This window comes from Colius striatus, chromosome 8, assembly GCF_028858725.1.
Source record: "Colius striatus isolate bColStr4 chromosome 8, bColStr4.1.hap1, whole genome shotgun sequence".
NCBI classification, from domain to species: Eukaryota; Metazoa; Chordata; class Aves; order Coliiformes; family Coliidae; genus Colius; species Colius striatus.
The window spans coordinates 24,082,687-24,099,197 of NC_084766.1; the positions used below are offsets into that span (position 1 = coordinate 24,082,687).

A 16,511-nucleotide genomic window follows, 5' to 3' on the forward strand; every position below is an offset into this window, starting at 1 on the left:
GGGTTTGTGAATCGAGGACAGGGAGATCACTCAGCAATGACTCTCATGGGCAAAACAGACTCAACTTGGGGAGAAATGGTTTGATTTATTAATGAACAATCAAAACGAAACAGGGAGATGAGAAATAAAACTGAATCTTAAAACACCTCCCCCCACCCCTCCCTTTTCCCAGGACTCCCTTTCCCTCCCCAGTGGTGCAGGGGATGGGGGCTGTGGTCAGTTCATTACAGATGGACTTTGCCGCTGCTGCTTCTCAGGGGGAGGCCTCCTCACACTTCCCACTGCTACACTGTGGGGTCCCTCCCACGGGAGACAGTCCCTCATGAACTTCTCCAGTGTGATCTCTTCCCATGGACCACAATTCTTCAGGAACTGCTCCAGCCTGAGTCCCTCAGAGGATCACAAGTCCTGACAGCAAACCTGCTTTGGCGTGAGCTCCTCTCTCTCTCCATGGGCTCCCAGGTCCTGCCAGGAACTTGCTCCAGGGTGAGCTTCCCAGAGAGTCACAGCTTCCTTCAGGCATCCACCTGCTCTGGCGTGGGCTCCTCCAACAGGCTGCCAGCGGATCCCTGCTCCCCAGTGGCCTCCATGGACTGCAGGGGGACAACCTGCTTCACTATGGTCCTCACCACAGGTCACAGGGGAGTCTTTCTTCCAAGGGCCTAGGCACCCTCCTCCCTCTCCTTCTGCACTGACCTTGGTGTCTATGGAGATGTTTTCACACTCTCACTCCCTGTTGCTGCTGCAGTTTAGCAACTGTGCAGCAACTTCTCCCTCTTCCTCAATCACTAACTGGCCAGGCCTTGGTCAGCTATGGGTCCATCTTAGAATTGACTGGCATTAGCCCTATCAGCTACAAGGGAAGCTTCTGGCAGCTCTTCATTTAAAGAAGCCACCACTGCAGCCCCCCCCCACTACCAAAACCTGGCCCAAGCAAAACTGCTACATAGAGACAAGTGTATCTCAGTCAGCAGATCTGGAAGGTTCATGCTTATGGAAGCTAACACAAGGCTGGTGGCACAGACTGTACTGGGACAGTGAACAGGTCCATACCATGAATTTAGTGAAAAAAAACAAGCCACAAGACAAGCAACATTAAACTAACATTAACTAAAGGGAGGAGGAGGTCACTGCTGCATGAGTTCAAGCTCTGGTAGCATTGAACTTATGGGTGAATCCATTCATAAATACATTGAAATGAGGTGTGAAGGACGTGATGAGGCATTTTGTGGTCAGTTATATAGCAGGATGAAGAATCTGAGATACAAGCAAAAGATTTAGCTATGGCTCTTTCATCAGGAAGTGGTTCAGATAGATTGTTCTTACTGAACCGATCTGAATGGCTGTAATGCCAAAATCAGTCACCTGTACAGGAAGAGCAAAATGGGCAAGAAAACACATAGATGAGATGATGCCTTTGTGTAAGTACACAGTGTACCTCCATTCTGACTGCTATCTAGTGTCTTAGTCATTTTATCTCAGAAAAGATATAATAGAACCAAGAGGGTTACAGGGAGAGGAGCTGAGGATGTGTAGAGGTACGTGAAGTCTTCACCTGAGAAGAGATTAAATAAGCTATGCCCTTTCAGCTCAGAAGACAGACAGCTCAGAGGGAATATTGAGGCTGATGAGTCCATGAATGGGGTGTTTTTTTCACAGTGCAGAAAGTAGTTTGGAAGAAAGCTTTGGAAAGAAGGAGGAAGCTTTTTTACATGGTATGTGATGATATAAAAGTCATTGTCATAGGGTATTGTGCAGGCCACAGGTGTGTGCTCAGAAAGGGACTGGATAAATCATTGGTGGGAAGAAGCATCAGTGGAAATGCAACCTCATGGTCCAAATGCAACCTCCAGTCCCCAGAGTACAGATCACCATGAGTGGCTGAGGCAGTCTGGAACATAAAGCTTTCTTTGCTAGAAGGCTTGTGCAGCCCTAACAGAGCTCGGATTGGTTGAAGTAAGGTGATGCTGAGCAGAGAGAGAATGCAATATAGCAGCAGATTTATACACTGTCCTCACCAGTCTCTGCTCCCCTAGTGAAATCCCTGACGGATATCTGGCACTGCAGGTTAAAGTCTGCAGAAGGTGGCATGAATTGGGTCTAGTACCTGCCTGCTGCTGCAGGTATTTTATTCTGCTACTGGAACCAATTCAGACACAAGGTAAAGCTATTTCTACCCATCACTGTTAAGTCCAAGGGCAGAGATCTGCCACCCAGCTCTCGGCATCCACTATGGCACCACAGGCAGCCCAGTGCTGTTCCCGCATTTGGAGCCTGGGGAGATCAATTTTCTTTTCAAGTACTCCAGGGTACAGCAGAGGAAATAATCCCATGAAACCCAGCATCCAGGAGTCAGGTGATAGTGCTAAACCACCTGGGAGCCTGTGTGATGGAAATTGTCTCCTTGTGCAGCTGCATTCTTTGTTACAGGATCACTGTTTTTATTAGTTAAAGGATAACAATCTGCAATTACCTGCATGGGAAAAAGATTTACAAATGCAGATGGCTCTTTAATGTATCAGGAATAAGCTTAGGAAGTTTCAGTGGCTGGAAGCTGAAGCCAGACACATTCAGATGAGAAATAACATACTTGGAAGCTAATTAACCATGGGAGCAATTTGCTTGAGGTTGCAGTAGGTGCTCCATGACTGGCAAGTACTGAATCAGGACAGGAGATCTAAAGTGCCCACACTCAAGTGAAAGCTGTGGTCCTGGGAGATGTGGCTATGAGAGATGCCCTGGGAGAGGTCAAATTTGAGCCATGGTTTCACAATGTAGAGTTTTGGTGTCACTACCATCTCATGGTGTGGCAGCCCTCCTGCCCCACTCTCCCACAGCTCATAGCTGCCCTGTGAGCTGTTGTCCCGCTCAGTGTTGCCATTTCTGTGACAGAGCTGTGAACTGTTTGGGTAACTGAGCAATGTTAAATTACATTTTTCTCAGTGCTTATTTAAAAACAAGCTTGAGCCTCAGTTCTAGCTCAATGCAGAGTCCCACAGGTAGTGATGGTAACGTGGGATATTGGCACATGGGCAGCTACAAGGGCAAGGAGATGGACGTATCTGAGCTCAGTTGCTTTATCTTATCTTCAGTATCACAAACTCCCTTCTTGAGGCTCCTATTCCTCCACACATCTCTGACATGTTCTGCTTTCCTACCTAGAGGTGCTGCCCCAGCAGATTTTGAGGACTTTTCCATTTTCCAGGTTTCTGACATGTGGAAGCCCAGGCAGAGACACCACATGGGCACTGGCTGGGGCATTGCCACGGAACTTGCCCACCTTGCCTGCACAACACAGGCTGAGCTTGTGCCACTGCTCTGGGGAGGGGATTTACTGCACATGCTCTGCGTGGCCGACCAGTGCTCACACAGAAAGCCCAACGGGTAGGAAAATGGCAGATTTCCTGCGCCAGCCCAGCCCATCTGTGCAGCACATGTGTGCGGATCTGAGCCCTCCCGGAAGCGTCTGCTTCGCTCTGCCTGCGCCATGCTGCACACATGGACATCACCCAGGCCAGGAAATCCCAGACAAAAATATGCCAGCGCTGCTCGTTTGCACTGTGTGGATCTTCACTGGCCCCAAACTCTGTGGTTTGAGCAGCACAGGTGCTACAGGAATAAAGGAATTAGTAACATCTGTTTTCCCGAGCTGAGGATATTCGGATACCTGTGCGTCACTGCATCTCCACCTGCCCTGGGCTTTCATCTCTTGCTCATATTGAGCTGCTTTAGGTTCCCTTTGGAGGGTAGACACCATTGCCCAGGTCATCTGGTATGCTCCAGGCACAACTCCACCATTAAGGCAGGACTGGAAGTTTTACCAGGAACTGGAATTTTATTCTGTAAAAATCTCAATAAAAGGAAAAAGAAAGAAAAAAAGAACTAAAACCAGACATGGAAAGCAAAATTTGAGCTAGATATACATCTTTTGTGGTAAAATTGAAAATGACCAGAACCAACCAATTTATTTCACTCTTTTTAAGACAGACAGAAGAGGAACACCAAGCAAGCCAGGGCCTTTTCTGTCTGGCTTTTTGTCTGAACTGCACTAAGTGACACCTCTCTCTTAGAACAAAATTTTCTCAGGAGCTTTTTAAACCATGGACCAATTAGCTTCCTAGAGACACGAGAGGTGGGACAGACAGATGTCCTGCTTCTGCTGCTCCAGGGATACTGGAGGCTGTACTGAGGCTTTGCTTTGCTTTCTAGACCCTCCACAAAGACTACTCTAGTGGGTGTTTTTGCAGCAGGGCTGTAGGCACCGTGGGAGTGGTGAGGAAAACTGGAGAGTTTCCTTCTCTGAGTTCAGTCTGCTCATGGTTTTGAACTGTGTGAGTGGGGAATGCCAAGCTGAGCCTGAAGAGATGATTTAGTGAAGTCAAGGATGGTTTGTCTTGCAGCTAGAACATGACGCATTTGAGGTTAGAAAGCAAGCTGGACTAATCTTCCAACCCAATTGCAATATATCGATCTTCAGACCCAATACAGATCAAGTTCATAATTTCTGTTTAGAGTTCATTAGTTCACTCTGGTACACTTCACGTGTTACATTTCAGGCAGCACTCCCTGTACTGCATTGGGTTTTTTGAGCCTCTTGGCATGTTTCTGCACATTTGCTTGCGCTGAACAGCATCCTCTTCATAGCAGTATTTGCACAGTCCCCTTTTCAGCAGATGACCAGCGTGAACTGCAGGGAGCTCACACCTACCTCTTCCTCTGGCTGCACTGGGGCTGATCCAGCTGCTCTCCTCACCCTGCTCAGCTGGAGAGGAACCATCCCCAAAACACCAGTCTGGCACTGGTCTCCTAGGCTTAACCCTCAAGAGAGATGTAAAAGCATCTCTGAAAGGCTAGCCTGGGAACCGAAGCTCCCAGCACTGCTAGGCAGCAGAATCAGGGATGCATCAGTACTGCCGGGGTTTACAGCATGTTATTGTTTTTCCATTTCTAATTGTATCTCTTCCCTCTCTGTCTGCAGGGATTTATTACTGCTGCCTTTGCCAGTGTCCTCTTATGCTTCACAGGGTCCAGCTGCCCTTTTGTCCCAGTCTATAATTGACTATCGTCATTAATTTAAAGTTAGAATGATTGTTTCTGAGCTATATTTAGCCTGAAGCTTGCTGCTCTTGTTTCAGACCTGATTAGAGACTCGTGCGCTGGAAAGCTTTCCACTCGTCCCTGTCATGACAACTGATAAAAGGTCTCCTCATAAACCTTCCTTTCCCTTCCCCACCCTCGGTCATGAGGCTGTCCTGAGGGAGTTGAGGTTGCATGACCCAGTGCCACTCATCCCTGTGTCCCGGTGGCATCAAGGCAGCTGTGAGATTCCTGTGGATCCTCATGCATCAAAGAGCAGCCTGAGGCAATACAGCATCCATTTCTTTCTCATCACATTCACATGCTCAAGCCAATGTCTGCTGTTACAGGCACACATCATCACTTCAAAATGCATCAGCTACACAGCACACATTACACTACTGAAGAGACAAGCATGCCTGCCCAGTTGGTCTGTGCCTTTTTGTGCTTTCCTATCTGTGCTCCTAAGCATAAGAATACAGTAACTGCTTGGGCTTCCTCATGTTCCAGGGTACTGTTTCGACTGCTGGACCAGGGAGTCAGGGAGGAACCCTCTTGGATGGTAGCAAGCCTGTGGTAGAGGCTGCTGCTGCAGCAGTTGCATGCAGTCCCCAAGATTAAGAATTGCTTTGATTTTGGCATCATCAATGTAAGCAGCTCCTCCACCTGTGTAGCCCCAAATCTGACTCAAATAGGAGCTGTCTAGAAGAGGTGTACTTTCTTTAAGGTAGTTGGATCACAAGCCATCAAGAGACTAATACATAACATATAATTCACATCAACTTTGTGCATGTGGTTCATCATAGGAATGGCACAAACCAAAGCTGCACCCAGTCCTTAATCTCAACAGACAATGCCAAGGAAAGATGTCAGAAAAAGAGAGGCATGTAGCACTACTTTCCTCTGATTTTCCAGTGCTCAGGGACTTCCTGAGCTGGAGGTGGTATCTTTGTGTCTGATAGCCTTTCTGGTTTTTATTTCATTTTCTTCCATTTTTCCAACAATTCTAGAATCCAGGCAAGGGGTTCCTTAGTTTAAATACGTGTTGGATGAAGAAGTGTAGCCTTTTAAGATAGGCATTGACAAGTTTTTCTTTAAGTGCTATAGACAGTTGTTGCAGTCATAGAACCAAGTGCATACCCCAAGATTTTCTTTTTGAAGTGCTGTTATGCTCCAAAACCTCTCCTTACCTGCCCCAAAATGATGCTCAGAGCTCTGCTGCCAGTTGAGTTTCACTCTGTCACTCTCAGTTGTACTTGCTACAAGCATTTGTATTAAGTATAATTTATTCCTTACATTTAAGGATGAAGGAGTTCATTAGGAAGGGTCTGTGAGTGTGGTGACCACCTCTGGGCTCCCATGATCTAGGACATGCATTGATGATTTTAGGACTTCCCCTGTGACAACACTGGGCTTATATGGTTTCTTCCTCTGTTTCCTATAGGTTCATGAAAGTGGCTGGCAGCACGGTGGATGCTGTTACCTGGCAACAGTAGGTATTCACCATTCCTTCTACTTCCCAACACTAATTGCAGTGATCAGGCACTGCTGGGAGCAGAGCTGATGTGCTGTCTGGGTGTGAAAGGGGGCAGATGTGCCACAGCCACCTCCTCTGTCCTCCTGCTGTGTTTAAATAGAAGAAAGAAGCTCTGCCACTCTTTCTAGAGACACTTGAACAAATACAGGAGGAGCGGTATTAACCTTTATCGCTGCAGCTGAGATGAAGGCTAAAAAGACCAGTGCCTGCATGGATGGCCTGCTTGGTTCCTGGAAACGAATCCCTGTGCTGGAGTGCTGAGTCCTCCAGAAGACAGGCAGCCCCAGTGGTGGCCAGGGTGGGGATGGACAGGGAGGCAAAAGCCATATGTATGGAACTAGCTGAAAGCCCTTTTTCTTTCACCCAATCACTGTCTCCCTGTGATCACAAGCCTGGAGACCCAGAAGAGGGAGAGGCAGCTTTGTACAACTATAAATGCATAACACCCCAGTCCCTGCTCCATTCTGTGAGGGTATTGGATGTCCATAGACACACCGCTGTCCTACACTGCAGATGGAGCCCCAGGAGCAGAGGGTGAATATCCAAGATCCAGGCCCAGCTGGTACCGCCAGAAAGATGCTGATACCTGATTTTCCCCCTGGTTTCTACACATGCTGCAGTTCAGACGAGCAAAGCAAGCCCTGAGCTGTGGTACCGTGAGAAGCACCAACTGGAGGGAAAGGTTTTCTTAGTTGAGGGAAAATCCATAAACATCTTTCTCCTCCTCTTGTTTCCAGCTGCCATGTTTACACATGTAGGGAGGCTCCCCAGCAGCATGTGGCTCTCTGCAGTGGGCATGCAAATGGCAGTGCAAAGCTAAGGCAGCGTGCAAGCACAGCAGCGACCATCAAAATTGATAGAAAAAGAGTTTGTGGGGCAGGTGGGGCTCTCACCTGCCACAGAAAGGACACATTGCAGAGACAGGCATTCACTGGTGCAAAAAACAAGATGAGACTCCTCTGCTCCCAGAAACAGTGGGTTTGCTTTGATACTGTGTTAAACTTCCCACCTGAGGCACTGGCCTTGAGCTTGTATGTGCTGCCCATGGGGCTTATTCCCCAGGCTAGTCCTTCACAGTGACTGACCCTTTCTGGGGTGCTCAGGTTGCTTTGCTGAAGCCTAGCAGTGTGGTTTGTAAAGTCCATCTCTTGTAAAGCCTGCCCAGAGACCTGTTCTCAAAAACAGCTTGGTGAGTTTTAAGACATGAGATTTTCTTGGAAGTGAACCCATAGTTACAGTTGTGAACCTTGAAGCCTCCTGCTAAAGCAACTCTTGGTATCTCAGTGCAGTTTATAGCCCTGGGTATGACCAGCACCCTGAAAGTCCCATTCCTCAAGGATCTCAGCTTGCCTCGCTGTGCCATAAGGTTGCTTGCTCAGATGTTTCCCTCCTCAGGCTTCCCAGCCAGGCAGCAGCAGCTTGCTGCAGTGAGGGCAGTGGGGTAGCAGAGCATTTGTGTTACTTACAGGCTCATGCTGTGCAATGATGATCTATGTCTCGGCTGGGAGTTTGCTTTTCATGATTACACGATGTGCTGATCACATTTACTTAGTCCAGGAATTTGCTTTCTGTAATGGGGCTTGATTGCTGGGCCAAGCCCTTGGATGAGTTGAAGGAACAAACTTCCAGGCTTCAGATGTGGAGTTTCATCCTGGTGTGCAGGGAGTCTGCCCACACGGCTGCTTTGAAACCCTTTTTTTATAGGATGAGTGCGAATTGCTGGGCAGCTCTGGTGCTGAGCAACCACACTGAAGCAGCAGCCTGTGAGCAGGAGGGCTGGTGCTCCCTGCCAGGCTCAGCAGAGCTGAGACACTGTTTGCTGACCTATTTCCACTGTGGTATAGGAACCACTTCTCCCCCAGCCTGGGTTTGCAGCTCTGCAGATTGCACCTGGACACATTTGAGAGGACTGGCAATGGCCACAGGTCCGAGCTGGGCTTCTGTACTGTTTATGAGTAAATGTCAAAACAGCGTCTCATCCCTCTGCTCCAAACAGCAAAACAAAACAAAACAAGTTCCTTTGTATCCAAGAAGAAAATTATTAGCAGGAAACTGAACTGCTGTCTGACTTCAAGTATGAATATTTCTGTTCCAAACCCTAACGTCCTCCTGGGATATCGTTTATAAATTTGTCAAATCTGTTATTCCTTTGAAAAGGCAATGCTCAATCCAGAAAGGGAATTGAGAAGGGGATGCATTGCAGAGATCCCTATTCTCTGTGTGAAAACAGAATATATCTGAAATACATCTGACAGAGAAGTGACACTGGGTGGAAATTAGCATCCTTGCCAGCCTTTCTGAGTATGGTTTCACTTACATATGTAACTCAGCATGTGTGCCTCCCTCTTCAGAAGTAATGTGTTGCTGGAGAGAGATGTGTGAATGGCTTTAAACAATCAGGGAATTTCCACTAAAGGAGAGTGTGGCAAGGGGGACTGACAGTGTCTCCCAGAGTTTTGGCATTTCCCTGACAATTTAGTCTGTTATGTTTGGTTATGAGTAAATGCTCACTTTATTGCAGAACATCCCCTGTCCCCTGGCCTTCAGATGCAGGTTCCCACTGCTCAGAAACTTCCTCACAGCCATCTCGTTGCTCAGCACTGGTGTCCTCACACATGGTGAGGATTCATTGCCTGCTTAAAGCTGCAGCCATGCCCAGCTCTGTCCCTGGGCGTGCTTTCCCAGTCTGTGTGGCTGGTTTTCCATCTGAAGCCTTGTGCACAACTCCAAGTTTGACGTATTTAATGGGAAAATCCTTATGCAATGCTGCCTCTGAAACACCAATACCTGTTACTTACAATGAAAGTAAATGTTTGCATCTTCAACTCTTCTGTCCCTGTGGCTCTTTGGAGAACGTCACATTATCTTCCAAAGGGAAAATCACTTGCCCAATGTGGCAAATCACAGATGCCAGGCACATGGGCATGTGGGAGGTACTACTTAAAATGCTTTTGCTGGGCTTGCTTTGGGTGACATCTCTTCTGGCTTAGAAACATTGAGTATGCAGGTGGATTTCCCACAGGTGCTGAGGGCGAGTTGCCCATTGTGCACACACCCAATATATTTACCCAAGGTGTCTATTTGGGCTTGCATGAGCCTGCTGCAAGAATTAAGAGCACAGTGTCTTTGAAGGTTGTGCCTGGAGGAAGAGACTGCATGAAGGAATCTCTGGTCCATCTCCACCTGTAAATAAACCTGGCCAGGGCATAGCTTTGCCCACTGGCTTCTTATCCTATGCAGTGTCTGGTGGAGGGCACAGTCCTTGGCAGTCTCTTCTCTCTGGGAGGTGAAGTTTGGCTGACCTTGTCCTGTGCTGCAGTCAGGGGCTCTGCCCTCTCCCCAGGAAGATGCTCAGGGATCAGGGCCACCTTTGTCAACAGAGGTGTTGGGGTTTCCCAGCTGCAGTGGCAATGGGGTGTCACGCTGGCGGCGGGGGTCTGCCCTGCTCAGCATCCCCTAATTCCTAGCAGATCCTCCCCACAGCAGCAGGCAACAAAGTAGATCCGGAAATTCCTGAGCTTTGGGAAGTGGGCTTTAATGTAATTAACTGCAACAGAAGAAGAGGTCAGATAATAGGGGCAAAGGTTTCTCTTTAAAATGAGAGGAGGTAAATGAAACCAGCTGCCCAGGAGCCAGTGCACTGCCTTCATGAAACATGGAGCAATGCTCATGGTCCTACACAGCAAATTGTGAATCCTTCCAGAAAAACATTTTAAAGGCAGCACAAGACCTGGAGGTAACAGGATAGAAACGTGTAGCCAGCCCTAGGTTGAACAAAGTGCCCTATTGCCTGGCACAATCCTTCTCAGGGAGGCACTGGGGAGCTGTGTGCATCCTGGCCTTGCAGCCTGCCCAAGAACAAGGATGTTTCTGACTGGCAGCTGCACTCAGCCCTGCCTCAGAAATCTTCCCAGCTCATGTCTTTGTTTCTTGAGTCCCATCCTACAGTTCTAGCCAGGGATGAGGGTCGGGCATTGGGGTAGTGCGCTTCCTAGCACGGGCACAAATCTCTTCCCAGCCCTTGGCCAAGGCCTCCCCCTGCACCGTGGTCTGGTTTAGCCACTTCCAGAGTGACACAGTCACACTTCCCTTTGCCCTAATCCCAGCCTGGGTTTCTAGGGCATGTTCAAATAGGGCATTTTAGAAATGGGATAATGTAAATGCAGGAGAGAGAATTGGCTTCAGCTTTGTATAGTATAATAGGGCCCCTAAAGTGGCTGTACATGGCCTTTCCTCCAAGATGTATGTTTCATCTAGGATTTAGTTGCTAGATCCTTCTTTTCCTTGGCTGGCTCTTCTCATGTTCCTTCACATTGTCTGTCTAGAGAGATAGTGGCATCAAACTGGGGGACACAATGACTCAGCCCTGCATGCAGTTGCCTCTAGCCTCTACCTATGCACTCCTGTACTATGAGAGACAGTGTGGCCTGTGCCCACACTGGGCATGCCAATGTCTCCTAGGCTTTGGGGCCAGCTCTGGTACTGCACCATACCCAGAGCCACTGGAAGATCTGCCAGTGGAGACAAATCCATGTCAGCGGAGACCAAAATCCATGCTGGAGCTATTTTTATGAATGAGCTACACAGCCTCTGCCTCTGCAGAGTCACAGCTGCCCAAGCCTGTGCTGAGGAGATGTCAGATGTCTGTCCACCTGATCCATCCCCTTTGGCACTCACACCTCGCCAGCACCGGCAGAGGAGGATGTGGATGCTGGCGGCCCCTGGGGCTGGCTTGGCCTTGCTGCTTGTGCACTGGGCTGTGGCTGGGGAGGTACTTGTCAGCACTGGAGCTCTCTGCAGCTGCTGCTGGCTTTTTCAGAGGTTGGAGAGTTGTGGCTGTTCAGGGTTTGGTGTTTTTTTTTTCTTTTAAAGTCAAGTGCACTGAGTCATTGTAAATATCAGCAAAGCTGCAGCCTTTGCTCCTGGGAGTAACCCCCGCCTAACTCGCTTCTCCTGCTGTGGAGGCCTCTCAGTTGTTTGCATTTTGCAGATTTCTACACTGCCATTACTGAAGGTGTAAGTGCCCTCCCCTCAATGACAAAGCCTCCAGTTGGAAACAACTCACCTTTTCCTGAGTAGCCTGGGACCAGCAAAGACCTCAGTGCCTCTCTCTTCCTCACAAGCCTTCTGCAACTGGTGCTGTTTTCCCTCTTTCCTAGTCTGGGTACACTGATAGTTCTTGGTCTCCAAGAACTTCCCAGGCAGATCTACAAGAGATCCTTGCCCCTCTTACAGAAGCTTGTTTCTTCATGCTCTTTGTCTTACCCAAAGACAAAGTGCTCCCCTCCTTGCTCCCCCTGGAGACATGCTACCAACAAGATTTCCTGGTACTGAAGTAGGTGTATTTTTATCTTTCACCTCTCTACCAATCCCCATTTCTCTGTTAATGAAGCTGTCAAAAAATGTGACCATGGCATTTCTCCTCCCTGCTCAGCACAGCAGTACCATCCCAGGCTGCCTCTGCTTTGTGTTCCTGGGAGGTCAGAGCCTCCTCTGGGGCTGCTCCTGGAGAGATGTCCCTCTCCCTTGGCAGCAGAGCTGTAGGGTGGAGCATACCTTGTGCTTGAAGGAGGTGAGGAGGAGGTACAAGCCTGTCTTTGCTCTCCGAGGGGTTTGTTCTGGGCTCTGGGACCATACTGGCTTGTGCAGACAAGCTGAACCCTGCAGAAAGCCTGTTACCTCGGAGGGGCCATGCACAGACCGAGTTCTCTCTAACTCCACCTTTTCCCAGTCAGTGCAACCTTCTTTTTATGGCCTTTCAGCCAGATTTCAGACCAGGTGATGGGTTTTTTAGTCCACAGCAGTCTGAAAAAAAAAAAGGTTTCTGTTCTGTTCTTAAGTGCTGTGCTAAAATCCAAACATCTGCCATCCCCAGAGTCCATTGCTTTGTGATTTTGTCTTAGAAACTAATCTCTGTAAACCCCACTGCTGCCTTCTGCTTACAGATCTGCTCTCCCCCCAGCAGCCAGCAGTTAAATAGCCTGTAAGTGATCAGAATGATGTCCCTTGTGGAGATAATCTCTGTCCTTAGGGCCTTCCAGTTACCTCAGGCATGCAGAAATACCTGTCTCCTCCTTCTGTGGGTTACACAATGTCGGAGTGAAACTGGGATGTGACTGGCATGATCCTGTGCTTTGCTGGAGACACAGCTGGGACCACACACTTTGGGGAGGGTCAACAGAGGAGGTTCTTCCCATCTAATGCATTTTTGCAAATTGGACCTGTAATGCATTTCAGTTCAGGGACAGGTAGTGCTGGTGTTGTTCCCCCTTCACTGCTGCCCTGCACAGCTCCAAGCGCCTTCACTCTGCTACCTGATAGTGACTTGGGGCAGTGAAACACAAAACTCCTCTCTGAGCACTCCTGCATGTTGCATGTGTGCCAGCTGCTCTGGCTGAGGCTGAGTTAGCCTGTAACATCCATTGGGGATGTTCCTGCCTACCAGCACCCAAGTGAAGCAGCCACTACAGCTGCTCCAGCTGCTCACTGGTGTGGGTGAGATGCGTGTTAGGGAGATATTAGTCCTGGAAAGGTGAATGCACCTTCCTTCAGAGCCCAGCTCTTCAGCCTGTTCAGCACCCAGCACCCATGGGTCTGCAGAGAGGGAGAAGGGTCTGTGTAACTTCTGAGTGGACTCGGCTCTGGTGAGGGGTGGGAGGGAAAGGCTGAGCCCTGCCAGCCCCAGACAGAGATGCTGTAAGTCCCATGCACCTCCATTGCCCCAGCACAGCTCCAACACGCTCCAGGGCTCTCTGTGTCCAGCAGCTGATGCACGCTGCAGGTTTGGGAGGAGGAGCTTCAGAAAGATTCTTTTGCAAAAGCTATTAATCAGCCAAATGGCCATTGCAGGGGTATGTCAGTGCATGCTGCAGTGGACATGCTGGTGTCCCTGCAAGGCTGGGAGGAGCCTCTGAGATGTGCAAGGGCTGCCACTGCTCTTTGCATGAGAACAGAGGTGCCAGTCCCAGACGCTTCCTCAGGAGGAGCCAGTGAGATTATTTCCAGTCACAGGGGACAGACTGCTTCGCCTCATGTCCTGGAGCCAGGAGACAGAATTAAGGCATTTCAGAGCCTTCCTCCCACACTTAGAGACAGATGATTCACATCATGATTGGCAGCACTATAGCTGTGTTTTATATAAGCAAGCACATGGAGAGAAGGGTTCAGCCCTCTCTGTGTATGGGAAACACTCCCCGGCATTCCCAGGGCAGGAGGGATTTCTGTGAGAGCAGGACTTTGCCTGTGGGTGATGGCCACAGCGTTTCTTGGGAGAGAGATTCAGCTGTGGATTTTGCTGGGAGAGTGAGCAAGGAAGGTGCAGGTGGTGCAGGCAATGAAGGGAACAGGGCTTGCTCTGGTACCATGGGTCCTCAGCCCATGCACCCAATGGTTCCTAATTCCTGCTCTGAAACACCATCAGGGCGCATCCTGGAGGATTTGTCACAGCAGGACCTCTTCAAGCAATTCTGGTTCTCAGACCAGAAGAGTGTCTGTACATTCCCTGCTGCAGACCAGCCGTGGAATGGAGAGTGTCCTGGGACCTAGGCAGAGGGATGCAGTTATTTCCATGGTTGGGAGCACAGGCAGCCTCCCTCCTGGGTGTTTACTGCAGCAATTTCTAGTGTATTTAAGGGGATATTTTCTGCTCAGAACCCTTCTACTTCCTGGTGTCTGCAGAGTGTCTTACTGTGGCTAACGGGTCCGTCATTTCAGCCATTAGATTTTCATCTTCTGTTTTGCCATCCCATAAAAGCAATCTGTCCAGGGAGATCCCAAGATCTCCCTGGTGATGGAGCCCAGGCACTGCTACCACAGCTGTGCTGTGAGAGGGTGTCTTTCCACAGCGTCTCTGTGAGATCAGTGTGGAAGGTGCTGCGAGTCCTTTGTGGGTGGTGTTCTGCTCCTAGCCTTTGCTATTCTTACGCCAGTGTCTCACCAGCAATTGTTTTAAAAGTGCCACATTTCCTGTGGTTCCTGCAGTGCAGGATGCTCAGCATTTAGGATACATCCACTTCATGCCCTGCTTTGGAGACTGAAAGCATCTGCCAGACACAAGCACAGACAGACAGCCAGGGCAGGGCAAGGTGCAAGAAGGGTCTCCCCCGAGGCAGAGGACGCTTCTTGGTGTGGGAGAACATGATTTGGGGCAGACTTACTCATGGATGGCTGATCCTTGTCTTCTTATTTCCCTTCCAGTTACTACATTGACGGCCGAGTGGCCAAAGTGACGGACTTCCTGAAGACGCGCCTGTTAGACACACTCTCAGACCAGATCAGAAAGATCCAGAAAGTGAGTGAGTGCAAAGGCTCTGCAAGAGGCGAAGGGGCACTGTGCCCCTGCTGCCCAGCCGGGGCACAGCTCGTGGCCAGGGCTCTGCTCCCAGGGAAGCTGGTGTGGGGCCAGGGATGGAGGGCAGCTGCTCTAGGAGGTTGTGCTCCCAGCCCGCGTGCAGTCAGGCATGATGCTGGGGTGGGATGGAGGGAAGCTGTGTGGCATGGGCTGTGCAGGTGTGCCGGGATCTAGGCTGGATGCTGGGGGCATGCACTGCCTTGCAAAGCCTTTCTAAAGCAGCTGACTGGCTTGAGCCTCCTATCCATCCATTCCTGAAGGAATACAGAGATTCTCTGAAGCTCGCTCCCGAGGACAAGCATGAGAAGGAGCAGACAGGCAGTACCAAAGGCACTGCTGTGGCCATGCCTGCTCAGGAGCAAGCTCCTACTGCAATATCTTGCCCCACTCACTCACAGTGCCTAAAAATGTTGCTTGCAAGGTTGCAACAGTTGCATTTCCAGGATGATTTTCACAAGAGAATCATGATCCTTATGAACAACAGTGTATTTTTCCCCCAATGATTCTGTTTTGCCTGTGTTGTGAAACCCAGCTGTCACTGGCGTGTGATGTCGGAGCCCACAGCTCTGCCTGAACTGGCCAGGCTGCAGCCAGCACTCCTCTCCCACGGGTCAGGAGGACCCAGCTCTCATCTGTGGCTACTGGGTGCAGGACCAGAGAGTCCCCCCACTTTTCCTGATCCAGGGACTAGGACTGTGACTGGCCTGTTCAGCTCCCAACCCCAGAAGAAATAAGAAACATCTAATAAGCAGGGAAGGTTTTAGGGACTAGAGGAGACATCCATCCATCTGACCTGTCTAGGTTTTCATACCATACCAGTCACCACAATGTCTTACTGTTGTAATTCCTGCAGGGAGAAAGCGTAGGATGAGTAAACAACTCAAAGAGGCCCCAGGAAAGGGGAGGTGAGGGTCGGCACAGCAAAACCGGAGGAGAGGAGCTGCTTGCTGAGTCCTCTGGCGCAAGCTGGGAACCATCCACATGTGGATGATCCTCCTGCTACAGGGATGCATGGTTGGGTGGCTGGCAGGATCAGTATGGGGGCAAGAGAGGGACACTGGGTGACCTTGCTCCCACTGAGGGTACAGTTCCCCACCAAAAGTGGTGGCAATGTGTCCCACCTCTGCTGTGGGTCAGGAAGCTGCTGGGAGGGAGAGGGACCCCATCCACCCCCAGGAGCTGCCCTCGATGCAGGCTGGGGGAAGGCTCACACCCATGGGACAGGACTTGTTCTCAGTGAGGCAGGGCCAGAAGGGCTCTCCAGGGAATGCCAGTGTGACTGAGCAAAAGCACAGCACTGGGTGCTAATAGCCTCCAGCTTGGCTTTGAGTCTGTGCATCCTGCCGGGGCTGATTAGAGCAGCTGGGCTTGTCCACTTCACTGTTTTATTGCTTCCTCTCTGATGGGGGAAGGTGGCGGGCTTAGATAATTACAGGCAGGATGCCAACACCTCTGGGGCTTCAGGCAGGGATGTCGACTCTCACAGGCTGTGAGTGGGAGGCAGCCCAGAGCTGGCGTATTTAACATCTTTGAGGGATCCCAGTCCCT

General features: G+C 49.8%; 1 protein-coding gene across 2 annotated transcripts in view; it reads left to right on the top strand.

Moving 5' to 3' along the window:
* Positions 1–16,511, top strand: part of HPSE2 (heparanase 2 (inactive)) — a 111,595-nt gene that overhangs the window by 77,983 nt on the left and 17,101 nt on the right. The window contains exons 6-7 of one of the 2 annotated variants that reach the window (XM_062001911.1): positions 6,521–6,568; positions 14,810–14,903. In XM_062001911.1, the coding sequence (XP_061857895.1) occupies positions 6,521–6,568; positions 14,810–14,903 (142 nt within the window). The remainder of the gene's footprint in view (positions 1–6,520; positions 6,569–14,809; positions 14,904–16,511) is intronic. The other variant, XM_062001912.1, reaches the window with a different exon arrangement.